Source organism: Phaeoacremonium minimum (assembly GCF_000392275.1).
Source record: "Phaeoacremonium minimum UCRPA7 unplaced genomic scaffold PA7_03_scaffold_580, whole genome shotgun sequence".
Taxonomy (NCBI): domain Eukaryota; kingdom Fungi; phylum Ascomycota; class Sordariomycetes; order Togniniales; family Togniniaceae; genus Phaeoacremonium; species Phaeoacremonium minimum.
Genome location: NW_006921482.1, coordinates 198,313 through 224,197, shown reverse-complemented (window position 1 = coordinate 224,197; position 25,885 = coordinate 198,313). Strand labels below are relative to the sequence as shown.

Below are 25,885 nucleotides of genomic sequence, written 5' to 3'. Positions count from 1 at the left end.
GATGGCTTCCACATGGACATATTAAAAAGAATCCTGCTTGTTAATGAAGATGGCATAGCCAGTCCGCATTTGATACCCTGCTCTGATCAAATTGATCATAGTCTACTCAGTACATTGAAGGTATTTCCCATACGACCTCATCTACCCCATGACCATGCTTGCTTGGTGTTATGCAGTACATAGATTTTTCAAACCCCCAACTCGCTGATCCACCAAGCACTCCGGATGATCTCAGTAGCGAGGATTACTACTGATCCGATTATATCTATACCACTCTGGCCCCAATGATTTTTGCACGAAGCAGTTCTCATTAGTCGTTTCAACCCACCATTCATTATTCGAAGTTAAATGTTATTCGACCATGGCTTACCAGCGCCGACTCGTCACGCCGACCATCAAAGTCATGAAACTGACCTAGAATTGATCTTCCCAAATATTATGTCGCAATACAAAGGTGACGGCAACGTCCACCTGTTGGTATTGAGAGTCCGCTTAGCCTAACAATTCAACATCGAGCCCGATGGATCGCATGAATAGATTCACGTTTGAAAGACGCTGTGCCGACAGGTCGGGGGGGAGCGATTTAGCAATCGCTACAGTCTCCATGACCCGATCTTTGACACCAAGAACGAGACGCTGCTGCTGGTCGGGATTGGCTCCTATGCCGAGCGCCGCCAGAAGCTGCCATACGTAAACATCTTCTCCGGAGATGACGGTTCCCGGGAAAATATGTGGCAGTGACGGCTCAATAATGTTGAAGAAATTGGTGTAAGTGCTTTCCCTGTAATACTGTTAGCTCTTGTCGGCTCCGTTGCTAATGCGTACATACCACATCTTCCAGGATTGTTCATTGCCGCCACCAGATTGTCTGATGATCTCGGCGCGGCTGAGGATCATGGTCAAGACTGATACGCCGATACGCGTCTTGGCAATCAGATCAACATTCAAAGTAGAAATGAGTCCCAAAACTCCTGAGACGATATCCAAATCAAGTTCGCTCATGAAATTGAACAAGGTCTGAACTACGGCTAGGGAGAACAACTCGATATTCTCCCGCATTGCAGCGTTGAGGCTTATCTGCCCCTCTGTGATTGAGGCCTTACGAATCACATCCAGTTGATCCAGGTGAACAATGATCATCGTCAAGATGGTGGTTCGCTGCTCGTGGGTGGTGTGGCGGAAAACACGAGGAATGGCCTTCTTGCCTTTGGCAAAGGTGAGGAAAGCGATGAATGGATGAACAGGAGTTGCGCCAAGCGGCTCATGCACCTTGAGCTCCCGCCATAATTGTGAGTTGAGCCTTTGGGCAGCATCTCCCCACTCAACATGCTCTTGGATTAGGTTGGTATCAGATTCGTCCTTCACTGGTGGCGGCATTTTGCGATCATGATCCTCCATCTTCATCAAGGTGCTATAGACCTTTTCGATATCCTGGAGCACAGTCTTCCTATCGATCCCGGCTTCATTGGCATGGGTCTTATGGCGATGAACGTCGCCACTCTCAGAACGCTTTATATTCAGAAGTGGCTTAGGGGTCTTCGCGTTGCTGAATGAAATCTTTCCCAGACTACCCTCAATGACCAGCTGAGAGTTCTTGGGCTTGTTCTTCGCTGCCTCGACAGCACGCTGGACTTGCTGTTCCATTCGCTGCATATGGTTCTCGGCACCCCGATTGTAACGTCTCGGGCCATTGTGTCGACTTCCAGTCTGGTAGAGGTAAGTCTGAGCGAAATTGTTCAGCGGCTGGCTAGGGTGCTGTCGTTGTCCTCCACGGATCTGATTGTGAACCTGGTAATAAAAGTCTTCGGCAAGAGCTTCATCAGTACCATGATCATTCGGGTTTCCAGTAGCAGACACGAGCTGTTGAAGCTGGATTCGAGTTACAAAATTCTTGTCCTGAGGTGTCATGATGCCATTATCCCGCGACAGAAGGTAGATCTTATGATTTCTCTTTGCACGTTTTGCTTCCTGCTCGAGATATGCAGCCTTCTCTTCTTCGGATAGTTGGGAGACTTGAGACGGATGGGTGATGATTGGGGTTTGCCGTGAAACCGAATTCTGTTGTCGGTGCGTCGGATGTGTCGGAACACCTATGCGGGCAGCATCACCCGACAAGCGATTTGGATTTTGCAAAATCTGCGTGGGCTGAACAGGTGGAGCAGCTTGCTGTCGCGATTGACCCATAGGACTGCCAGGCTGAGGCGCCGGTGGTGGTGGCTGCTTCGACTTCGATTGAGGTCTCTGCAAGATTGTCACTGGATGACCATGTCCATGAGGTTGAGCGGCCTCGGGTGGGGGAGGGCCTTGAGACTCCGGGCGTTGAGCGTAATAATCCGTAGTTTGGTAGTGGTGCGTTTGCTGGGATTGAACACGGGGTTGCGAAGGAGCTGTGCTCAACGGCTGAGTATCAGATTGCTTCTTTGGTTGAGACTGGGCTCTCATAGCAGCCTCAACTTCTTCGAGGCTCATCATCTTTCGGCTAGCAGCGACCGGCACTTGTTGAGGCTGGCTGACTGGCACAGGAGCCGGTACAGTGGGCTTCTTTGGCGCAACGCCCCAAAGAGCGGCATCAACCTGAAGATCCATTCCCGGCTCGGGACCCTTGTATTTCTCATACCCAGTACGCGCAGGTTGGGAGACATATTGGGGGGCATAATGGTACGAAGAACTCCCCGCGTGGACAGCTGGCCCAGATGGAACAGCTCTCGAGGCTGGCTGCTGGCGATTGAATCGCAGATGCTCCTCCTCGATTGCATTGGCCACCTTCGCTGTCTGGCCAAAGAAGTCAAAGTCTTTGCCAACTGAACCAGGCGCCGGTCCACCACCGCCACCACTGCCACCGCCGCCGCCGCCAAATGTATCGTCGTTGAATGCGTCGTCAGTTTCGTCTAATTGATCGCCGAGGCCATCATAAGTCTCTTCAAAGTCCATTCCATCATCTGCATTATCGTTGCGATTCGAGAGACCGGCCCAAGGATCATGAGCCTGAGAAAATCCGGGTGCAGCCTGGTTATGGTGCGAAGGATCGAGATTGAAGAAAGACATTTTCAAGGATGATAGGCTTCGAAGCCAATAGTGCTCGAACTAGAGGTAGTCTGAGAAACGGATCAGTAATGAGACCAATAGCATACTGAAGTAGATATTAGGCAATGATAGAAAACACGAAATTCAAAAGATCCACCAAATACAATGCCTTCGTGAAAGAAAGTTGAACGTTGCCAGTAAAATCCTTATGATTATAATATTCATACAAAGCAAGAAGCTCCAAAGCTAAGCATGATGTAGGGACATGGCTGACCGAATCTAGAAATCCGAGTAGTCGGCGGGGTCGCAAGTATCCAAGCTTCCAAGTGGAGGCGAGAACTATTTGCAGCCCAGGCTTGAAGCGACGGAATACTGGGATATTGAAAAAGAGGCGGGTGTCTAGAGAATTGATCAAGTACTCACAAGCTAGGAAAATTCGTGTTTCGTGATCTCAGCGTTGCCAGTCTCTATCATGATGCTGTGGTTCCCGGTGGAAAATGATGCAAGGCGTTTCCGAAGACCGGCCAGAGGCGAGTCGCAAGGAGCAGGGAGCTGCAGGATCCCAATATGAAGATATTTGAGATACGTGCACAGCTTCCTATCACCAATCAAGGCAGGAATAGAGCTATCACCGAGCTGAGCGTGGCGTGACAAGGTGAGGTCGCGAAGGGCTTTGTGGTGGGAAGAGGTCAACACGGACGTCAGGACAAAGTCGATGTCGAAATGGAGGCACAATTCGCATCTGGAAAGTGGGTTGCGACGGTTGCTTCCTAGCCAATAAGCGGCTGCATCGAATGCCTTATCACGTGCTCTTTCACATGACCGATTTCTCACCCTCGGAATAAACCATAGGTGGCCGCTTTCATTCTCATCCCTTGCGGCTTTCCTCTTTCGTTCGTACATGCAAAAGAAAGGGAAGTGGTGTCATCAGGGCTACTGGAACAAGCGTATCATCTTTCTTCACTCAGCCATTCCTTTCATTGAGAGATTTACAACTTCAATATGATGATAGAACGTGATGACTTGATAGTTGATGGAGGAGGGTTATACAATAGACAATTCTAGTGACACTGCCAAGACTGATTGACTTTGATTTGGTACCCGGGAGTGGTGTAGGGCCACGAGCCTGTAAGACTACCTAGGTAAGTACCTAGCAGGCCTAACTACCTACTGCATAGTAGGTGCGGTTCGACGGTTCCCGCAACCAGGACCAGGCCGGGCGCGCATCGAGGTGGGGGACTTACCTCGACCTGGACCACAGGGGGGCGATCTGACCTGTCTAAAAGGAGACTGCGATTTTAAGGAGTCTAGACTAAAAGACAGAAACACATAAGACAATACGCGGCCACTCATTCCGACTGAGGGGCAAGCAAGAAACATAGGAAAACATGAGACAGTCTTTACGTGCTGTTTTGGCTGGAGAGGTGAGCTGGCGAAATTTGTCTTAGCTTACAGTACAATGAGACTTGTGCGATGAATGAAGAATTGAAGATCCCCGTCATGGTACAGTATTTCTTATGCAAGGCAGATTGGCCACGCTTCAATACGAGAGAGCTTTTACGAGATGCACAAGGTCAACCCAGCAGATCAAGGACGCGCCAAGGTACCCAGCAAAAGTCCACAGCGTCACCCTGGGCCAGCCTGACAAGCCTGGCTTCCAAGGTAGGCTTCGACGCAGCTACAGAGAACTGAGGAGATGTAATGCATGGGATTCGCGGAGAATCCAAGGGCAAGGGCGGTGCAGTTGTTCTGGATTCCTGCGCCTAGAAAACGGAAGGCATGCCAGCCCGCTGATTGAGACAAGGGGATTTCCATTAGTAGACACCTGAATAGCAGCCCGGCTGGGCGGTTCGATAAGGTTGAGGTGTCTGTATCGTGGCGTGCGTGGTATCGTCGAGCCGTCATCTTAGCAGCAACTCGCCTAACTCGCACCTAATTTTGGTAACTGATACATGCTAACCCTTCGGGTCATCCCTGTCCGCCTCCATTTTTTTAGGGAGCGGAAACAATTGCTCTTTAGATTTGTCTTGACTGACGCGGCACCATCACCCTTTTCCCCCTTCCTGATTCCTATTCCTCTTCATCCGCCATCTTCGAGAGTGTCTTCACTTCTTCTTCCCTCCTTTGAACAGATATTCGGTGCCTGTTGTCCTCGGCCGGCGATCAGGGACTGAGTTCTTACGGGAGGCCAATGAACTGAGCAGCTCTGACCTACGTCCATCTGCACCTGTTCTGTCCCTTGCGCTCGCTGCTGCACAGATTAAGCTTTGGGGCGGCCGCGATTCCCCTATACCTACCTACGGAACCATCGAGCTCTACGACCGAACCCCTTTCCTCGTATTGCAGCTCGTCAACGGCTCAACCATCTTGACACTTTACCAACTTTAATCGCTCTTTACCGACCTCGTTCATTCGAGGCCTTTTAATCATGGCGGCCGGAAGCGCACGATACGTGCGATACATTCTCATTGCCTTCTTTGTACGTCTCGAATTCTGCCACTTTAGCGTTTCTTGACCCTGCATGCAACTCTTTTGGGTATGCTTATGAGTCGTATCGCTAACGCATGGAAATAGGTTGTAGCCCTGCTCTTCTGGATCTCCCGCTCAGACTACAATGCGATCCCTCGAACACCTATAGACTTTACAGACGGGGGAAAGACAAGCACTGGCGATGGTAGCAAGCCCGTCGATAAACCTGTCGACAAGCCATATAGCCCTGCTAAATCAAGCGGAGGCGACGCCACTGAACACCCTCTCGTGACCACACCTGGCGAGCCAGAGTGGGAGGATTTGGTCAGCCTCGCACCCGGTCCGAGAATGAATGCCACCTTTGTTACGCTCGCCCGTAACTCTGACGTCTGGGAGATTGCTCGATCGATCCGACAGATTGAGGACCGCTTTAATCGCCGCTACAACTACGACTGGGTATTCCTCAACGACAAGCCTTTCGACGCGACCTTTAAGAAAGTCACATCGTCACTCGTGTCTGGAAAAACTCACTATGGCGAGATCCCCAAGGAGCACTGGTCTTTCCCGCCGCACATTGATCAAGAGAAGGCGAAGAAGGTTCGTGAGGACATGGCTGAGCGTAAGATCATCTATGGCGACTCCGTTTCCTACAGACACATGTGCCGATTCGAGTCCGGTTTCTTCTTCCGTCAACCTGCGATGATGAACTACGACTACTACTGGCGTGTGGAACCGAGCGTCGAGCTCTTCTGCGACATTCACTACGATCCTTTCCGCTACATGCATGAGAACAACAAGAAGTACAGCTTTGTGCTCAGCCTGTACGAGTACGTCGAGACCATCCCTACGCTCTGGGATTCGACGAAGAAGTTCATGAAGAACCACCCCGAGCATATCGTGGAAGACAACTCTATGGGTTTCCTCAGTGACGATGGTGGTGAGAACTACAATCACTGTCATTTCGTAAGTTTCGCCTCTCCGCTCTTCAACAATTGCCAGACTTACATGTATCGTAGTGGTCCAACTTCGAGGTCGGTAGCTTGAACTGGCTACGTTCCCAGGCGTATACCGATTACTTCGAGTCTCTCGACCAGGATGGTGGTTTCTTCTACGAGCGATGGGGTGATGCTCCTGTCCATTCCATCGCCGCTGGATTGATGTTGAAGAAGGATGAGATCCACTTCTTCAATGATATTGCTTACTACCACGTCCCATTCACACACTGCCCCACAGGCGAGAAGCTGCGCACCCAACTGCGCTGCCACTGCAACCCCAAGGACAACTTTGACTGGAAGGGATACTCTTGTAAGTGTTTCGTGTCTCTCTGTCCCCAGACTCGTATTGACATAGTTTCTTAGGCACTTCAAGATATTTTGAGATTAACGGTCTGGAGAAGCCGGAGGGATGGGAGAACCAACAAGACTAGAGACATCGATGAATAACGTCCCTGGTCTACCTTGTATTGCATACTTAGCTAATTCGGCTTCAACTGCTCGGTGTACGCAGTCGACATTGGTTCCTTGGAGGGTAAAAAGGTGCGGCGTACGGGCTCTTAAGCATTGGTTAACAGGCAGTGAGACGGTGATGTGTAAATATGATAAACAACAAGACACCGTGCTATGGTATTGGGCGCTCTTGACCCTGCCTCTTCGTGATGTCATTTACAATATAGTTACAAGTTCTAGAGTCTTCAAGATCCAGTACAATTATGCCCTTGTTCGTAATGATCTTGTCTCCACGAGCACTCCCCTCCTGCCTTGTCCCGAACTCTTAACTTAGCCAACAGATGCCTTCTTAGGCTTCTTCGTCCCGTACTTGCTTCTACTGCTGACTCGGTTTGTCACGCCGCCCAAGTCCATCGCTCCTCGCACCAAGTGGTATCGCACACCGGGACAATCTTGGGCACGGCCTCCGCGAACCAGCACCACGCTGTGCTGCTGGATATTGTGACCCTCGCCGGGAATGTAGGCGGTGATTTGCTTGCCAGACGACAGACGCACACGCGCCGTCTTTCGCTCGCCAGAGTTGGGCTTCTTCGGCCGCACGATACCGACCTTGAGGCAGACGCCCTTCATCGACGGGGCGCGTTTCTCGGAGAGCGCAGGGGAGACAGCGTGCCGCGCACGTTGGGGTTTTCGGCACCCCTGTCAATCAATTGGTCAGAGAAGGTTATCATATGAGGTACCAACATGGCCAGGAGGTCTTGTAGACATACTCGGAGCACCTGATTGAGGGTAGCATTCTGGACGGGTGTGGAGGAAAAGGAGCGCTTGGGAGGTAGCTCTGCCTTTGACGGTAGGACAGAAGGAAAAGATCGTATTGGCAGCCGTATTGACGGCGCCAAAAGATGTCGAAGAAGCGGCATCGACATCTTGTTGGAGGTACAGCTCTCAACAAGTCTCAACTGCAACTCCCGGGCTTGCTTCGCGCCAGTTGAAGCTCCTGTCTTCGACTTTTTTGGGGTCAGTCAATATGTCACGTGGAGAGTGGCCCGTGCACCTTCCAGTTGTCGGTTCCTTTCACATGCCCCAGACTCCGTGACGTACCCCTGAAGACCGCCCGCTTCAGGCCATTCACTCCGCTAGCAGTTTCCCCAGGGAGAGATTTAGTGGGCGGGATGGTTATCCTCGGCAGAAGCGAACGCCGCTTATAACACCGCTTATAGTCAACCGCGGAGAGGAATGAGGTGGGATTTCACAGCTTTACAAGTAATTGTCCTGCTTCGCTTTTCGTCGGTGCGATTGTCCGATCGTCGGTAGCTCCAGAAGGCATATTATAGCATTTGAAGAGTCGAACTCACGCTCAATTCGAAGTCCTCCTTCCCCCAAGAGCTCCGTGTGCTGTGGTGCCGAGGTGTAAGACTGAGCCACGATGTCCTCCCTCGCACGAGTCCTCCGACCGGCTGTTCGGAAGAGCCAAGGTGCCCTCGCGGGCCTGGCTGCTTCACCTCGAATATACCGTCCTGTTCGCGGCTTGCCAAGGATACAAGAGTATATCAATTTGCTACAGTTATTTCCTAAGGTCACGACTAACACGATTCCAGCGCCGTCCGGCCCTTATCCACAACACCTCGGCTACGCTCCGCCGACATCAGCGACATCCCTCCCACGCCAATCACACACCTGTCTGAGCTCGAGGCTGCTATGCAAGATTCGGTGCAGAAATTTGCTAACGATGTGATTCTACCCAAGGTTCGGGACATGGACGAGGCGGAGGCCATGGATCCAACAATCGTGGAGCAGCTTTTCGAGCAGGGACTGATGGGCATTGAGATCCCGGAAGAGTTCGGCGGCGCCGGCATGAACTTCACGGCGGCAATTCTCGCCATTGAGGAGCTCGCTCGCGTTGACCCTTCGGTCAGCGTCATGGTGGATGTTCACAACACGCTCGTCAACACGGCTATTCTGAAGCACGCTAGCAAGGACCTACAGAAGCGCTTCCTACCGAAGCTGGCCACCGGCACCGTGGGTTCCTTCTGCTTATCCGAGCCCGTTTCCGGATCCGACGCTTTCGCGCTTGCCACCAAGGCGACTGAGACTGCAGAGGGCTTCAAGATCTCGGGCTCTAAGATGTGGATCACCAACTCCATGGAGGCTGACTTCTTCATTGTCTTCGCCAACCTCGATCCCAGCAAGGGATACCGAGGCATCACGGCTTTCATTGTTGAGAAAGACATGAAGGGCTTCTCTATCGCGAAGAAGGAGAAGAAGCTCGGTATCAGGGCAAGCAGCACATGTGTTATTAACTTCGATGACGTTGTTGTTCCCAAAGAGAATCTCCTTGGAGAGAAGGGCCACGGTTACAAGTATGCCATCAGCCTTCTCAACGAGGGCAGAATAGGCATTGCCGCCCAGATGACCGGTCTTGCTCTTGGCGCATGGGAGAACGCCGTCAAGTATGTCTGGAACGACAGGAAGCAGTTTGGCCAGCTTGTTGGTGAGTTCCAGGGCATGCAGCACCAGATCGCACAGTCCTACACCGAGATCACCGCGGCCCGGGCTCTAGTCTTCAACGCTGCCCGGAAGAAGGAGGCTGGCGAGGACTTTGTTCGGGATGCCGCGATGGCGAAGCTGTATGCTTCGCAGGTTGCTGGCCGAGTGAGCAGCCTAGCCATCGAGTGGATGGGAGGCATGGGCTTTGTGCGAGAAGGCCTGGCCGAGAAGTTCTGGAGAGACAGCAAGATCGGAGCAATTTATGAGGGAACAAGCAACATCCAGTAAGCCTTTTTTCGACTACAAAGTACGAGCGAGAATATTAGACGCTAACCTGTCATCATAGACTAAATACCATTGCGAAGCTGTTGCAGAAGGAATACACCGCATAAACAATGCCTTTAGGTTTTCGTGCCATGGGGCTAGTGATTACCGGAGTTCATTTGGATATGTAGCATGAACTAGATAGATTCGGCTTCCAACAAGTATTGAAAAGATATATTTTCCCAAAAGCCCCGGCCCTTCGCTCAATAGTCTGCCCTCTGCCGTGTCTTTCGGTCCAACTTACTTGTCCTACGTCAAGCCAGATCCCAATGGTGCCCAAACTCCATTTTCGATGTCTTCTTTAATCTTCTCACCTATCTCGGCCGGTGCCTCCCCCAAATGATCCACCTTATCAAGCCAGGCCAACTCCTCATCAGTAGTTTGCCTACCCGTGATGCGATTACGGTATGGATAGCGCCCAAATTTCTCGATGATAGGATAATGCACATCCATCAACTTGCACATGAAAAATGCATAGTCTGCGAGTGTCACATTGTCTCCCTCCGGCGGTCCTTGCCGATACAAGAAAGGAAAAGTCGTCGTGTCAGACAATATCTCACTTCGCTTTTCCCGGTTAGGATCCGTCTTGCCTGTGGCCTCTTCCACGATCTTCCGCGTCTCCTCCATGTATGCGAGTGCAATCTTCTGGTTCTCCCGCGACTCAGAGTGCACCCACACGGCACCGAACCAGAACCGCGTTATCAGCCAGTAATCGAGCGATGCTCCGACGTCCTTTTCCCAGCGGGAAGGGGTATCAGGGCGTTGCTCCTCGGGCAGAGCGCGCAAGGCAGCGGCGAGCCGCTGGGCGATGACATCGAAGTAGCATGCACTCCACCGCGCATCAATGCCCTTGCAGAAGATGCGCGCGCCCTGGTCGAGAAGAAGCGTCAGGCCGAAACTCTGCTCCGGGAACTCGGGGCTGCTCGGCTCCGGGAGAAACGTCAGCGGATCCGGAAAGTCGTCCAAGCCGACTTTGCTCATTGCCACGAGGGCCGGCCATGCTTGCTCTTTGATGTCCGTATCAAAGTGGCATTCCTTGAACGTCTCTCTGCCGATTTGAGAGAAGTCTAGAGACTCTGCCTTGCCATGTGGAATACGAGAAGTCGCAATGTGAGTCAAGAGAGTCGGTGTGATGATGGACTTCAGGTCTTCTGCCATGATTGCTGCTCTTGATATGATACTTTGCACGCAACTTAAAGTGGGTTCTGCCTGCTTAATTAATTCATCTCACGATGCTGCATCGAAATGGAATTGTATTGCATCTTTAAGCTGGCTGATAAATAATGCACTGAAGACCGCTTTCTTACCGAATTAAGGAGGTTGTTATTTCATTGCTAGGCTTAATCAGCACTAAGCGATCCTACGTCTGTACAGCAGTAGTGGTCGGCTCTATAGGCGACAAGGCGATGACAGAAGTGTTCGAAAATGCAGAGAATCGTATATGTATCAGCCAGGCATGCTATGCGGCGCAATTATTCACGTTGAAGCACACGAATTTGAGCATACACATATTACCGTCGGCTCATTCCACACACCCTCTTAAAGTAGCGCTTGAAGAAAGGCTAACAAAGTCACCGATCGTTGGTTGACATGAATACGCAGATGTCAACTTCAAATATAAAGCAGGCACCGATGTCGCGACAGGCGATAATAGGTGCGGTGTGAGATCCTGGCAAGCATCTCACGAGAGATGGCACGTTACAAACGGCCGCCATATGAAGCTTTGACGGGTCTGCCGTAGGGCTGAACAGCTGCCGACCAATGCGAGCCCTGTCAGACTCGGCGCTCCACGATCCTCGCTTACGGGGTGCCTATCGGGGATTTCAGACTTTGAGGCTCATGCTTAAGCTCTCCAGCAGCAGCAAGACAGCTCATGTCAACTTTGGAATCTTTCATGGGCGGTCGGAAAGTGAATTCCCACATGATCGGAGAGAACATGATCTTGACAGCGGAGCATCTTTATAGCCAAGGGTTCTATCTTGAAGTTTTGTGCCTATCAACAGATGTGAACTTTGCGGAAAATATATTGGAGCTGACCAACGTTGAGAGAAAGACCATTTATCATCTTAAGAGAGGTCAAGCCGGTAGTCAACTGGCAATAGGCGTATTGAACAGAACTTTCCGGGGGTCTCCGGTCGCATACAATACGTAGCGCGGCCCAGAAGTCCCGTCACTATGACAGCAACTCACATGTCTAAATGAGGGTATGGTATATAGCGGCTGTCTTATTCCCCTGCAGGTCCGTTGCCACATGTCTGAGCTCCATACACATTAGAACAAAGTTCAACAGCAGACCAAATTAATCCATGGGGAGGGTTCCAATGACGTCAATTGACGAGATCTTAACATGGGCTCGGTGTGCCAGTCGATTCTGAAGTCTGAATAGGGGGCCGCTTGAGGCGATACGAGCTCAGAGATTGAGAGTGTCGTGATGGCGGTAGATCTGCTCTCGGGACGAGGAAGGTCAGGTCCGCATTTGTGGCTGAGCAGCGGGAGCCGCCACGAGAATGGGGGCCTAACGTGCGCTAACTCGGGTGCGAGATCTGAGAAATGGTGGCTGAGTAGGACCATTGCGAAAGCTGCAAGAGAGGAGAGAACCCCACCCTGCCACTAGAATGGCCTGACTGAGGGGCCGCGTCCCAAAAAGTCCTACGCTACGTAACTTTTTGTGTGGGCCATTTCTGAAGAGTCCATGACTGAGCTGAATGAGATGAGTGAAACTGAACACAGAGACACGCAGCCGCGAGTGCCCAACAACAGGCGTCTGTGAGACTTGAGAATATGCGCGCTGTAGCAGATAGATAGGGACTGCCAGGCTGAAGTATCTTGGAGAACCACTGAAGTGAGGCTGAAAATAAATAACATGATAGAACATGTTGGTCAACCGTCAAGCCTATCCCCCGCCAGTATTTGCCCCTCCTTTCTACGGTTATCGCCATGAGAGCAGGGCAGACTACCGGAATTTATGCTGCCAGACTGAGGTGATTTGAATGGCCGGTGAGATTGAAGGCGACAGAAAGGACATAATATCCAACAAGAAGGCACATGGCATAGAAGGCGCAGTCACACCTCTTGCTTGCCAATTGCAGCAAGACACCAGTAGAGTAGAGAAGAAAGATATAGAGCAGAGTAACACGGACACGGCTGAGTGACTGACTGACACGCTGACACTGTGCCCGCCATGCGCATTGCTGCTCATGCACGTAATTGTCATGATAATAAGAAAGAAACTGCCAGAACGTTGGTAAACGCCGCGGAGAGCCTCTGTTGCTGTCTTTCTGCTTTGTTATCCCTTTGCATACTTTGCCGCCACTAATTGCAGAGTCTCACTTGCACAGGCACACAGGTTCAAGACAAGACCGGAAACAAGGTGTACCAGCTGCGAAAAGGAGTCGACTGCACCATCTGCAAGCCGAGATCGCTATCTCGAAATCTTGGGCTCTCATTTCCCACTGCCTGCCTACCCGCCGACCATCTTGCTAGCTTCTCAGGGCTTAGGACATGGCCTTTAGAGCTGCGAAGTAGAAACCAGGGAAGCAGATATCAAGGACGGAGAAGACATTGGTATCCCGCCTCGAGACTGCAGTGCACTGCCTATCAGGACATGTAGACGCAGTGAGCAAGCCGGAGAGAGTGGGGAGAACCAGTCGGTTTAAACAAGCCAGGCTCGCCTTGCCCGGCCCTACCACCACCACCACACAGTACACAGTAACTTACCGGGGCCTCCAGCTTTTTTTTGCGAGACGCCCTGCCTGCGCTGCCTGCCTGCTTTTCCTTGGGCAAGCATCCATGCTTGCTGTGCCGAATGCGAAACACAAAAACCCCGCCATAATTCGTCACTGACGACATCTTATTACCTTACCTAACTACCTACCTACCTGACCTGCCTCTCTACCTGACCTCGCCCACCACCACCACCACCACCACCACTACTGTTAACCCACAACATCCCACCCATACACATCGTTACAGATAGGCACAAATCCCCGCCGCGCCTTTTCCTTTTCTCTTCCTCCCTTCCTCTCCTAGGCCGTTCAAACATATCTCGAGCGTACCTTTGCCGGAAACAGCGCGCGAGATCTTCCGACGGCGGCCCGTCAAAACAACCTCCCCAGCCTAGCAGGGCCGCTACAGCACGCGACTTCGTTGAGGGTGTTCAGGAACGGCTTCTGCGCGGCTGACCGCGCAGGCACAATACCGCCATCATGAACGAAGAGGAGACGCTCATGAATATCTACAAGAAGATCGAGCGCGAGAAGGCTCTGATCAATGCCGCCAACTTGATGCGACAGCAAACTAACAATGAAGCTGTTCGCTCCAAGCTCGACACCCAGATGCGGGATGGCAGGAGGAATCTTGAGTTCTTCGAGGAGAAGCTGCGCGAGCTCCAGATGCGCCGCATGGGTCAGGGCGTCGAGAACATGAGCCTGGGTTCTTCAGGCGGCGGCCCGTCTACCCCTCGCCCACATAGCGCAGACATGAGAAACGACCAGGACGGCCCGCCAACGCCTCCGCCGAAGGATGCATCGTCGTGGGGAGGGGACCGCTCGTCGTACGGCTCCGTGCAGTATAGCCAGATCGGCCAGCATGGCGACATGATGCCCCCTCGCCATCCGTACGCGGCGCCGGCGCCCTCAACTGGTGTCCCCAAGGCCAGACCCAACTTCACGAAACTGGGTTCGTCATACCTTGTATACCCTCTCCTGGCCTGACACTGACTCACACTGTTCCTAGACCTCATTAAATACGACACCCCCTATCTTGGTCCCCGAATCCAGCTCATGCTGTCCCAGATTCAGTTCAAGCTCAATGTTGAGGAACAATATCTGAAGGGAATCGAAAAGATGGTCCAGCTGTACCAGATGGAGGGTGACAAGAAGAGCCGAGCAGATGCTGCTGCTAGACGTGTCGAGAGCAAGCAAAAGATCATACTGTTGAAGCAGGCACTCAAGAGATATGAAGAACTTCATATCGACAGTGATCAGGCAGATTCTCCGGATGGTGCGCACATTACCGACCCACCTACCGAATACCCAAGACGCTAACTTGACCTCGAACAGATGATAGTATCAACATGCCGAATCTGCGTAAACCACTGACTGGACAGTTAGCGATCAGAGTAGTTGCCGTCAAGGACGTCGATCACGCACCCGCCGGCAGGTTCAGCCGTGGCCCTGAGACTTTCGTTGCGGTGAAGGTGGAAGACAACGTAGTTGCACGGACAAGAGCTTCTCGTACGGATAGATGGGATGCCGAATACCACACCATCGACGTTGACAAGGCCAACGAGATCGAGCTTACCGTCTACGATAAGCCGGGAGAACACGCAGTACCTATCGGCATGCTCTGGGTTAGAATATCTGACATTGCGGAAGAGCTGCGTAGAAAGAGGATCGAGGCGGAGATTAACACTTCAGGATGGGTGTCGGCCGATAGGATGGTCAACCCCAGGGGTCCTCCTCCGCCGCAGTTTCCAATGAGCCCCCAGCAACAGCAACAACCACAGTTCGGACCGCCGCCTACATCTCCTGGATACCAAAATGCGAATCCCATGTACCAACAGCCCCAGCCACAGCCCCAGGTTGCCTCGCAACCTATTGATGGCTGGTTTAACCTCGAGCCAACAGGTCAGATCCAGCTGAGTTTGAACTTCGTGAAGCAGGCCAAAGACCGTCGACCATTCGACCTTGGTCTCAACCGAAAGGGCGCTATCCGTCAGCGCAAAGAGGAGGTTCACGAGATGTACGGCCACAAGTTTGTTCAACGGCAGTTCTACAACATCATGCGTTGCGCGCTATGCGGCGACTTCCTCAAGTACTCAGCGGGCATGCAATGCGAGGACTGCAAGTACACTTGCCATACAAAGTGTTATACTAGTGTTGTCACGAAATGTATCAGCAAGTCAAACGCAGAAACCGACCCCGACGAAGAGAAGATCAACCATCGTATCCCCCATAGGTTTCAGCCTTTCTCGAATCTCACAGCAAATTGGTGCTGTCACTGTGGTTATCTACTTCCTTTTGGAAAGAAGAACTGCAGAAAGTGCACAGGTACGTTTTGATTCTAGATCCCGAAATGCTGCTCTACTAACAAATGCAGAATGTGGTCTTACAGCACATGCTGGATGCGTGCACTTGGTACCGGATTTCTGCGGTATGTCGATGGCTGTTGCAAACCAGATTCTCGAAGGTATTCGATCGCAAAAGCTACGGGCAAAGGAGAAGCCATCATCGCTTAGCGAACGGACCCTTCGCCAAGGCAAGATGAGCCCGACAGTCTCTCAAGCCTCAACGCTCTACGGAAGTTCGAGCCAGCTCTCATCATATGCGCCATCGACTGCATCTGCCGAGGCGACAGAGGCGGCTAAAGCAATGTACGCGAGCCAGACATCACCACAAAGACCTGCTGGACCGGATCGGACTTCTAGCTCGGCTGCCGCCGCCGCCGCTGCATCAGCTGCCATGTCCGGCACAATGGCTTCGCAGGGTTCCAAGACTTCTGGCGCACCACAAATAGGGGCCATCCCTGACTATGGTGGACGTTTTGGAGGAGGAATGTACCCTGACCAGCAGCCTGAAGATCCATATGGTGCTCAACAATACGGCAATTCCCAGCAACGCAAATACAATCCGGCTGACTATGCCAACGTGAATGCCTACCCTACCCAGCAACAAATACAGCAACAACGGCCAGCTCAAGCCCAACCAGTGCAGCAGCAACAGCAACCATATCAGCAACCCGTCCCTCAGCAGAAGCCCCAAGCACTTGATCAACAACTCGCGGCCTCGCCTACAACTCCCACAGGCGTCTCATCACCACAAAAGAAGCCTCTACCGTCCGCCACTGATCCTGGCACTGGTCAACGTATTGGTCTCGATCACTTCAACTTCCTCGCTGTTCTCGGAAAGGGTAACTTCGGAAAGGTCATGCTCGCTGAGACCAAGAGATCACGCCAGCTTTACGCCATCAAGGTGCTGAAGAAGGAGTTCATCATTGAGAACGATGAAGTCGAGAGCATTCGCTCGGAAAAGAGAGTGTTCTTGATTGCCAACCGGGAACGACACCCCTTCCTGACGAACCTTCACGCCTGCTTCCAGACGGAAACCCGTGTCTACTTCGTCATGGAGTATATCAGCGGTGGTGACCTCATGCTTCACATTCAGAGAGGTCAATTTGGTACCAAACGAGCACAGTAAGCCATTCTGCAATGCCTATACTGATGTCAATCAATTAACAGTGAAACAGGTTCTACGCCGCTGAGGTCTGCCTCGCTCTCAAGTATTTCCACGAGAACGGCGTTATCTACCGTGATCTGAAGCTCGACAACATCTTGTTGACGCTTGATGGCCATATCAAGATCGCCGATTATGGTCTTTGCAAGGAAGACATGTGGTATGGTTCAACAACTAGTACCTTCTGTGGTACCCCTGAGTTTATGGCACCAGAGGTCAGTTGCATTTGTTCGTGGGCGAAACATCATTACTAATTGGTTATAGATCTTGTTGGATAAGAAATATGGCCGGGCCGTTGACTGGTGGGCCTTTGGTGTGCTGATTTACCAGATGCTCCTGCAACAGTCACCATTCCGAGGTGAGGACGAGGATGAAATCTACGACGCTATTTTAGCGGACGAGCCGCTCTACCCGATTCATATGCCCAGAGACTCGGTTTCGATCCTACAGAAGCTGTTGACTCGGGAGCCAGATCAGCGACTGGGAAGCGGACCGACTGACGCTCAGGAAGTGATGAGTCAGCCGTTCTTCCGCAACATCAACTGGGATGATATTTATCACAAGCGGGTACAGCCCCCATTCTTGCCACAGATCAAGAGTGCAACGGATACAAGCAACTTCGATTCCGAATTTACCAGTGTTACGCCAGTCCTTACCCCAGTGCAGTCAGGTAAGCTTTATAATTCCGATGCTTTTAAAGCCATTACTGACCATGTACTAGTTTTGTCCCAGGCTATGCAGGAAGAGTTCCGTGGCTTCTCATATACTGCAGACTTTGAGTAGACGCATGAGATTGATACCAAAATGAGTTTGAAATGCGAGTATGATGGATGTGGAATGATGAAGTGAGACGTTGGTATGATTATCAGATCCGCCTTGGGCATATGGCACTCTATTATGGGTGACTTCACCAGCGGTATTCATTCAAATGGGAATTTTTGTACGCCGAGAGGCTTTTGGGATTTTGAACCCGCCCGGTCACATTCGAAATTAGGATGGATACCATCTCACTCGCTTGGGTCGACGGACGCATGAAAATGGGGACGGAATTGGTGAGCCGAATAGATGTGACTGAAGCTTGAATGTCGTCTACTGAGCGACGCATAGGCCAGATGGCCGACCTAATAGAGATGATCGATAATACAAAAGAATATTAGGGGCATATTATTCTTCCCACATATGGCGCGCTCATCGCGAAATGCTCAGTTTACAGGTCTATGTTAAATATGTACAATTCTTTACACATTGATTTGATGGCATTTGGTCCCATCCCATCATATAGATCATGACCGTCGTAGCAGTAGCACGCCTATCGCAGCCATGACCGCCGCTCCGCTGATTGCCCCTTCAATGGCAATCAGTGATGCATCTCGCATCCGCAGGTCTATCCTTCTATCGCTGTACAGATCTAACAAAGCAGGTTGCCATCTTTCTGGTGCTAACAAGAGTTCCTTCCATGATTGCCGGCTGGGTTGTTCCGCCTGGAGAACCCCTTTTCCAGCATTTGCTACCGCATCTGCGGCCCCGGGGCCAACATCCGGCACAGCTACCGGGACGCTCTGCGGAGTCTCGGCCACTTGCGTCGCCGCCAACGCGTCCCTCACATCAGCCAGCTCCTTCCGGACCTCCTCTAGGGCGCGCTTCTCCTCCGCGGCGATCCCGCGCATCAGGCGGTTCCGCTTCCACGGCTCGGCGACGAACTGCAGCATCAGGAAGAGCAGCACGTTGATCCCCATGAGGCCCCATGTCCCCCATGTGCTCTGCCGCCGGATCCTATCGCTCCACACCTGCTCCTCGTGGTACCGCCGCAATATGCCCGCATTGAGCGCCTGCGAGAGCCGCGTCTCGTCCGCCTCGGCCTCCGTCAGCGCGGCCGCTGCCTCCGCCACCTTGCCGTCCAGCTCGTGGTCTAACCGATACAGGGTGGTGAACCGCTCCAGGTCTGTGGGCGACCAGGTGTCTTTGCGCGCCAGAAGGGCCGTCACCTCGCGCTGCGTCGAAGAGCGCTGTGTGTTGACTGACTTGTAGGTCTGCCGCGCGGTCCGGAGCGTGGTCTGCGCAGTCGCCAGCTCCGCCTCGAGCTTCGCATTGGCAGCCTTGATTGCGTCAATGGCTGAGTAGCCGGTCAAGTCGTTGAGGGTCTGGGACGCGACCAGCACGCGGGACTGTAAGTTGTCCATGAACATGCTGAAGCGCTGGGATAGCGGGGAGCGGCGGGAGTCAGCGGCGGAGGGGAGCTCGGAGCGGCGATTGCTCGAGGTGGGTGTGGCATCGGGTCGTGTTACCGATCCTGGCGTTGTCGATGATGGCTCATTTGAGCTTTGAGGGGAGGTCGAGTAGAGGCGCCCTCGGGAGAAGATCGTGCAGCTGAGGCATATCGATGGTCGCTTGTATTGCCGTATATTCCAGGTGGGCTGTTGCGCATGTCGAGTAGATCTGCTCAGCTGCTCTAGAACCAGACGGGTTCCTGGCCTCAAAAGAGGCCGAGCAGCTGCAGAAGTCGGCATTGTGAGCCTTGAGAGCTACGCGGAGCAAAGTGAGGCTCGGACGGGTAATTGACTGAGCCGGCAGAAGGTTGAGGTCGGCAGTGCCGCTGCGGTGGTGAGTTCCGGCAATTCAAGAGCTCCAGTGTTTTTGCCGTGCGCCGCCGCTCTCCTCAGCTTAAGCACATCGGAAAGCCTCAATAGACGGCATAACTACGGTAACACATTATAACCATTGCTCTTGCTCGCTCAAATTTCTCGAGAATTGATTCACGGCCACAAATCTCTTAAAAAAATGTACGAAGAAATCAAAGTATATATGGCTAATTAAGGCATGCGAACTCCAGTCTCCAAAGTATCCAAGTTCAAAGTCGTACTAGGAGGTTAAAGTATCCACCCATTAATTCTGTTGACTTATACGGTACAGCTCCGCGTTGGGTTGACCTCTCAAAATAATAATATTGATGCTCAGTTCTCTGACAGTATCGCCGTCTGTCTTATCCAAAATACCACCAGTCACTGACAACTCTATCATAGCTATTTCTGATAGAGGTCTATTCTATTCAGAATTGGCCGTAAAGTAGTTCACAGCTAGCGGCTGACCGAGGCCAATCTTCTTCTCAAATTGAGGCTGATCCCACCGCATGCGAGCCATTATACCCGGTGATTCACCGAGCCCAAGGGTCTTTCGAGCCACGTCTGCGCTCATACCGTCTGGTTGTTCCCAGACCAAGAAGACATAACGATGTGGTGCTGATGGTGGCGGAGGGCCCGGTCCGGCGTAATACATGACTGATTTGCTGGTGGATTCGAAGGTGGTGAATTCCTCCAGAGCAGATCGAATAGCAATAAGATCGAACTCGATCCAATGGGCGGCTGGACCAAGGGCAGAGAATGAGGGAAAAGGTGCGTCGAGATCCAGACAAACGACAACATATTTATCGCCAGGATGCGGTTTGATGAGCGAGCTGGAGATGGAAAGCGTTGGTGTAGTCTTGGTAGCAGCACTCGAGAGCTTAACACCTGGTTCGGTTACCGCGGTGCTCTCAGAGAACTGCACTTTGAGGTTTGGCTTGTTCCCATTCTTAGAGAGCTGAGCGAGAGCAGCTTCGAAGCTTGGGCAGGCTTTCATTGTGTTTGAGGGTACGCTCTATCTGACCCCGGCGCAGAAAAGTTGAATCTTGGAGCAGTGAAGTCTGCTCTCTCTTCCTCACAAAGGTTATTTTGGTATAACTCCAGAAAATAAATGATAAATAAAGCACGGTCTCACAACGGACGGAGGGACCTCGTGGATGGAGTGAAGCGACAAATTAAGTCTCGCCTAGAACACTTGTCACTCAAGCTTCAACAACGAGTCTAATCATCTGTCCAATTAGCAAATGACAGCAATGAATTTGCCATTAGTTTGAATGATGATTTCTGTGAAAATGGGCCAGACCTAGCCCCGACGCATTCCATGCGTATAAAAATACCGTTTGTCTCACTATGAGCTAAACGCTAATAAAAGTTTGCCGAGCTCGGCACCGATACCATTGCATCTCAGGACAGGAGATAATGACAAGTGACGCCTACCTCCCTGACAGCCTACCAGGTTGGGCACCCACCCCGAGCCGGCGCCGAAATTATATCTTCAATCCACTAATATCTCCGTGTTGTCTCGTAAATCAATATCATATTAGCAAGTGCAGGGAGATTTTTATGGCTTTAGAGCCGGACTTAACCTCGAATTGTGGTTGACAAGGAGTAGCAATTCTGTCATTGTCTGGGTAGAAGCTTATTTATATTCAAAAATGATACGGCTTCAGACATCACAACATGGGTACTGGCAAAAAGGCCGACTGACACGATAGGGACAGATCCAGCGCACAAATGCCATCCGACATAGATTCTCTTCAACAACCCGAAAGGGCGCCAAGAGATGGACAGACAATACAGAATGAAGGCAAAGACAACTCAGGCGATACCAGCAACGAATCGTCGCACCCAGTACAACAGCCAGATGACCGACCTCTCCATTCCGTTTTCTCGCCTAAGATACGAGCCCTCGTCATTCTGATGACGGTTTTTGCAACGCTCTTCTCCCCATTTTCGTCCTTTGTCTACCTACCCGCCATCACCCCTATTGCTGAGGCATACCACCGGTCTTTGGGAGATATCAATCTTACAGTCACTGTCTATCAGATTATGCAGGCGATTGCTCCTTTGTTTTTCGGGGATTTGAGTGACCAGATCGGTCGACGACCAGTATATGTCCTCACATTTGCTATTTATATCGGTGCCAATATCGGACTTGCTCTTCAGCACAATTACGCTGCTCTGATGGTCCTCCGTGCCTTGCAAAGTACTGGCAGCAGTGCAACAGTGGCAATAGGTAGTGCTGTTATAGCAGACCTGACGACGAGTGCTGAAAGAGGTGGTTATATCACGGCTGTCCAGGCAAGCGTTCTGTTTGCTCCCGCTTTAGCACCTGTGCTAGGCGGTATCTTAACGCAATTCTTGGGTTGGCGATCAACGTTTTGGTTCCTTGTCATTTCAGCCGGAGTCTTCATCAGCATATACGTTCCATTTGTTCCTGAGGTTTGTAATATCCACTATGAACAAGATTCAATAAAAAACAGTTAATTGACTTGAATCATGAGATAGACTGCGAGAAATATTGTCGGCAATGGGTCGATTCCTCCGCCTAGACTAAACGCCTCCATTACTTCAACCATGCAATGGCGCCACAAGAAACGAGATATTGAATCAAATCCACAGGGGTCGACGATCCCCGAACCACGAAAATTGCCACTAAAGGTTCCAATCCCAGATATCTTTGCAGCTATTCGTATCATTTTCGAAAAAGATGTTGGCCTGCTCATGTTGTTCATGTCCCTCCTCGTTATGGCAAATTTCGCGGTAATGATACCTCTACAAGATGTTATCCGTCGACGGTATAATTTCAACGATCTTCAAGTCGGCTTATGCTATATACCCTTTGCTTCTGGGTCAGTGTTTGGGTCCATCATTGTTGGCAAGCTACTGAATTGGAACTATGTGCGTGTTGCAAAGACAGTTGGAGTCTCTGCAGATCGTAAAAGGGGTGAAGATCTGCGAAAGTTCCCAATTGAGAAGGCGAGGCTGGATCTGATTTGGCCATTTGTTGGTATTGCAGTCATTACCATCGCAATTTGGGGTTGGGTTGTCACTTCAGGGACAAGTCTCGCAGCTCCCTTGGTGGTCATATTCTTCGCAGGTCTAGGGCTCGCTGGGCCAGTCTCTATCCTCACAACACTGCTAGTCGACCTTTACCCTATGAATCCAGGTAGGGTGTCGTCTTCATTCAATTTGACGAGGGCGGCGTTAAGCGCCATTGGTTCAGCAGTGATCCAGTATATTATCGACGCCTGGGGTTATGGATTTACATATCTCTTCATGGCGCTGCTGGTACTAGCGGCAAGTCCTATTGTATTCGTCGTGAGGAAATGGGGCCCTCAGTGGAGAGAAGAGAGGTTCCAACGATTTGACTTGTCTGCGAATCGAAGATAGAGACTGCTTTAGGAAGAATTCTCTCGCTGTTCTGCCTGCAGAGCTCGAGGAAGCAATGATTATCTTTCGCTCATATCTCTGACACTGTTGCCTTGTGACTATCTGTAGTGCCTGTTGTCGAGTTGTAGTCCCGTACTCTAAGAACTCCGAAGTGAGACATTCCAGTATCGTGCATATCTGATCGTTGAGGTCTCATCTGCTCAAGTCGAGCGATAGATCAGTCAGCTGCTAGGCTCTATATCTCCATGGATCCTCTCCACGATAAACGTTTTTATTCGGCAAGAATGGATTTGCCCAGGGATCTGAATCTGCCTGAGGACTTGGGCCAGGACTTCTCCCATAACCGGGCGAGGGAAATCCAAATGAATCTATGGGTGGTGATGGATATGGAGGGCTCATATAAGGGGGCGGAACTCCATATTGGGGACCTGTAGGCACGCGGCCAACTCTAGGTGCTTGTTGTGGTACACCATACGGTGCTGGTCCTGGTCTTGAACGATGATTGTTGCTGTGTCGAACATGATCTGGAACGGCTTGGGGTGCATTGGGAACTGGCTGAGGAATATGTCCAGGGGCAGCCGCTGGCGATTCGACGTGATCTTCTGCTGGCCGGTTTGCTAGTCTGTTGAGATCTTGTATGGCTACTCGAATATGAAAGAGTGGCATCCCTTCTTTATATTCCCGAAACATCGACATTTGGTATCTTATCTCCCCATCTTCATCTGACGCAAACTTGACCTTTTCCGCCATTTCCCTGATGGGTAGCCTTTCTTCGGCATCCAAGTTCCATTTGAGTACTTGTTTACGGAGCCTCATAAGACTATTTTCTCCGCCTTGTTTCTTGAGATCATCGATGATGTCAAGCTGATGTTTCGAGTTGGAATCCGCATCCGTGAATATGGCCATCCATGGTACATTACCGCCATATTGGTCCCACATCTCGCCTGTCAGTTCCGGCTTCTTCTCCTCTTCGTTGATTAGGCCACAAACTATGACGAATCTCCAATATCTCGGCCGAATAGTGAACTCGACCCACGCCGTGAAGTTCTGACGATTACCCGTGATGAAGCGTTTGCTATGCAGATCCCATAAGCTATAAGGTCTTGCAGAGAAATTTTGCATTCTATAGCCCTCCGAAACGTGGAAGTGGAAGATCAAGCAAGCTTGAAGTTGTTGCTTGAGACGTACAGCCTGACTGGCACTTAGGTCTTTTCGTACGTAGATTGTTTTATTTGCTCCGGCCCAGAAATCCTTCTTGGAGGTTGTGAAAAGCTTATCTGGATCAGACCTGACAAAGTTCGCCTCAGTCTGTATCAAATAAATGCCAATTCTGTATTTGCTTTTATTTTCATCGGACCTTCCATCTGTACAGTCTAACGCCAGGATATATTCCTTGTTAGGACCTTGTGCAAGGCAAGTCTCTATTCTTAGTCCGTTATTGGTCATTGCGAACTCCTTGGGAGGTGTGATTCGATCTCTGAGGATCTTGAGATTCCTGCAGTCAGCAAATTCGTGGGGCGAACGTGCCAGTATCCCACGAATGTCTTCGCCACTGTGGCCGCGATATGTTGGCCGTTGGTCCACTTTGCTTCTGACTTGAGAGGTCCACGCGAATAGTGTCAGGTCATTCGTGTTTTTAGCGATCTCCTCTTGTAGCCTGATGAAAGCATTCATCCCTTCGCCGTATATCATTGGCATGTTCACACCAAATATCCCGAAAAGACAGTATGCCTGATCTTCTACCCGAGTTGTGTGACGCTGGGCCGCCCATGACATCCGTCTACCAATCGGGATTGTAGATAATAGTTCATTATTCTCAAGCACTTCGACGTCAATGCCTGTGATATTGGAAATATCATGACGGAAAAACTCTTTAGTGCCTCGCATGTTCCAGTCCTCGTCATAAAATTCCAGGACCTCCGGCGCGATCAGTTCCTGTAAAGTCCATCCTCTGGTGAACCACTTGCACTTCTCCAATGCTTGTGCTGTCTCCTTCTGGTTGACTTGGAAAGTGCTGTCACATACGAGGTCTGATAGGTAGGAGAAGCAAACAGCCGAATCTCGGTACCAGCGGAACATTGAATTTATAGCTTCGGACAGAGCAGCACTGCTTGTTTTATCAATGCAACATGTGTCGACCCAGGCATATTTGATCCCCCTATTCCTAGCGATTCGACATGTCATATCTATCTTTCCATAACCTGCCTTGTCGCAAGTGTCCTGACCAGGATGCATCATCTCATGGAAACTAACTTCGTCGTGCGCCCATGTATGTGAAAGGATAGCATAACGATGATCCTCGGGATTTGCAATCTCCTCCAGGTTCAACGTCTCTGTGTCAATGAGCCACATTGTGTCATTTGTTCGATCATGAGCCTGAATCCGGTGGGGTAAACTATTGTTCTATTCGACAAGACAAATGCATGTTAACACCATGATCACACATAGTTGGATTGAACACGGAGAGCCCCAGAATGTGAAGAGATACACTAATTTGGGTGTGAAGGCACCACGATCTCGAACGAATGCCACTTAAAGCATGTAGTGGATATTGAGGCTCTGCTTGCTTGATGGACAGTATGTCAAGTGTTCACTAATTCATGACATTGTGTGCGGTATTTATATGATTGGGTCTTCAAGTTGTACTGCCTACCTTGCATGAAAACTAGAGAAAAGCATGGTTTGATAGGTAATCCTCGATAGAAGGACAGTGAGTGGTGCTTCTATGTCTTTCTCCCCGCTTTGAAGTTGGGACAACGCAGCAAGTAAAGAATGATTGGCAACTAATTTGGGTGCATATGCATCAGTTCGTGGCATGCAGATGACTAGCATCGTCGGTAGTGCCTTTTGAAGATAGCTTTGATAGGATGACGGCATGTTTGAGCAGGTGATC

At 51.0% G+C, this 25,885-nt stretch overlaps 7 protein-coding genes across 7 annotated transcripts; 3 read left to right on the top strand and 4 right to left on the bottom strand.

Annotated features, from left to right (window-relative positions):
* Positions 1-492: 492 nt before the first annotated feature.
* On the bottom strand, positions 493-3,045 carry UCRPA7_8131 (putative topoisomerase ii protein; the record flags this gene model as incomplete). The annotated part of the gene is made up of 2 exons (XM_007920650.1): positions 493-781; positions 830-3,045. The coding sequence occupies 2 exons, from the start codon at positions 3,043-3,045 to the stop codon at positions 493-495; spliced, it is 2,505 nt and encodes an 834-aa protein (XP_007918841.1).
* Positions 3,046-5,452: 2,407 nt separating this feature from the next.
* UCRPA7_8130 (putative alpha- mannosyltransferase ktr1 protein) lies at positions 5,453-6,919 on the top strand (the record flags this gene model as incomplete). The annotated part of the gene is made up of 4 exons (XM_007920649.1): positions 5,453-5,503; positions 5,599-6,456; positions 6,510-6,798; positions 6,852-6,919. 4 exons carry the CDS (start codon positions 5,453-5,455, stop codon positions 6,917-6,919), a joined length of 1,266 nt encoding a protein of 421 aa, XP_007918840.1.
* Positions 6,920-7,268: 349 nt separating this feature from the next.
* On the bottom strand, positions 7,269-7,734 carry UCRPA7_8129 (putative 37s ribosomal protein s12 protein; the record flags this gene model as incomplete). The annotated part of the gene is made up of 3 exons (XM_007920648.1): positions 7,269-7,562; positions 7,619-7,637; positions 7,709-7,734. The coding sequence occupies 3 exons, from the start codon at positions 7,732-7,734 to the stop codon at positions 7,269-7,271; spliced, it is 339 nt and encodes a 112-aa protein (XP_007918839.1).
* A 630-nt stretch (positions 7,735-8,364) lies between these two features.
* UCRPA7_8128 (putative acyl- dehydrogenase protein) lies at positions 8,365-9,713 on the top strand (the record flags this gene model as incomplete). Its single annotated transcript, XM_007920647.1, has 2 exons — positions 8,365-8,483; positions 8,537-9,713. The coding sequence occupies 2 exons, from the start codon at positions 8,365-8,367 to the stop codon at positions 9,711-9,713; spliced, it is 1,296 nt and encodes a 431-aa protein (XP_007918838.1).
* Positions 9,714-9,998: 285 nt separating this feature from the next.
* On the bottom strand, positions 9,999-10,907 carry UCRPA7_8127 (hypothetical protein; the record flags this gene model as incomplete). Its single annotated transcript, XM_007920646.1, has 1 exon — positions 9,999-10,907. One exon carries the CDS (start codon positions 10,905-10,907, stop codon positions 9,999-10,001), a length of 909 nt encoding a protein of 302 aa, XP_007918837.1.
* Positions 10,908-13,954: 3,047 nt separating this feature from the next.
* On the top strand, positions 13,955-17,764 carry UCRPA7_8126 (putative protein kinase c protein; the record flags this gene model as incomplete). The annotated part of the gene is made up of 8 exons (XM_007920645.1): positions 13,955-14,426; positions 14,484-14,750; positions 14,810-15,799; positions 15,849-16,122; positions 16,177-16,941; positions 16,995-17,196; positions 17,246-17,651; positions 17,703-17,764. 8 exons carry the CDS (start codon positions 13,955-13,957, stop codon positions 17,762-17,764), a joined length of 3,438 nt encoding a protein of 1,145 aa, XP_007918836.1.
* A 500-nt stretch (positions 17,765-18,264) lies between these two features.
* UCRPA7_8125 (putative mitochondrial inner membrane protein) lies at positions 18,265-19,167 on the bottom strand (the record flags this gene model as incomplete). The annotated part of the gene is made up of 1 exon (XM_007920644.1): positions 18,265-19,167. The coding sequence occupies one exon, from the start codon at positions 19,165-19,167 to the stop codon at positions 18,265-18,267; it is 903 nt and encodes a 300-aa protein (XP_007918835.1).
* Between the last annotated feature and the right edge of the window lie 6,718 nt (positions 19,168-25,885).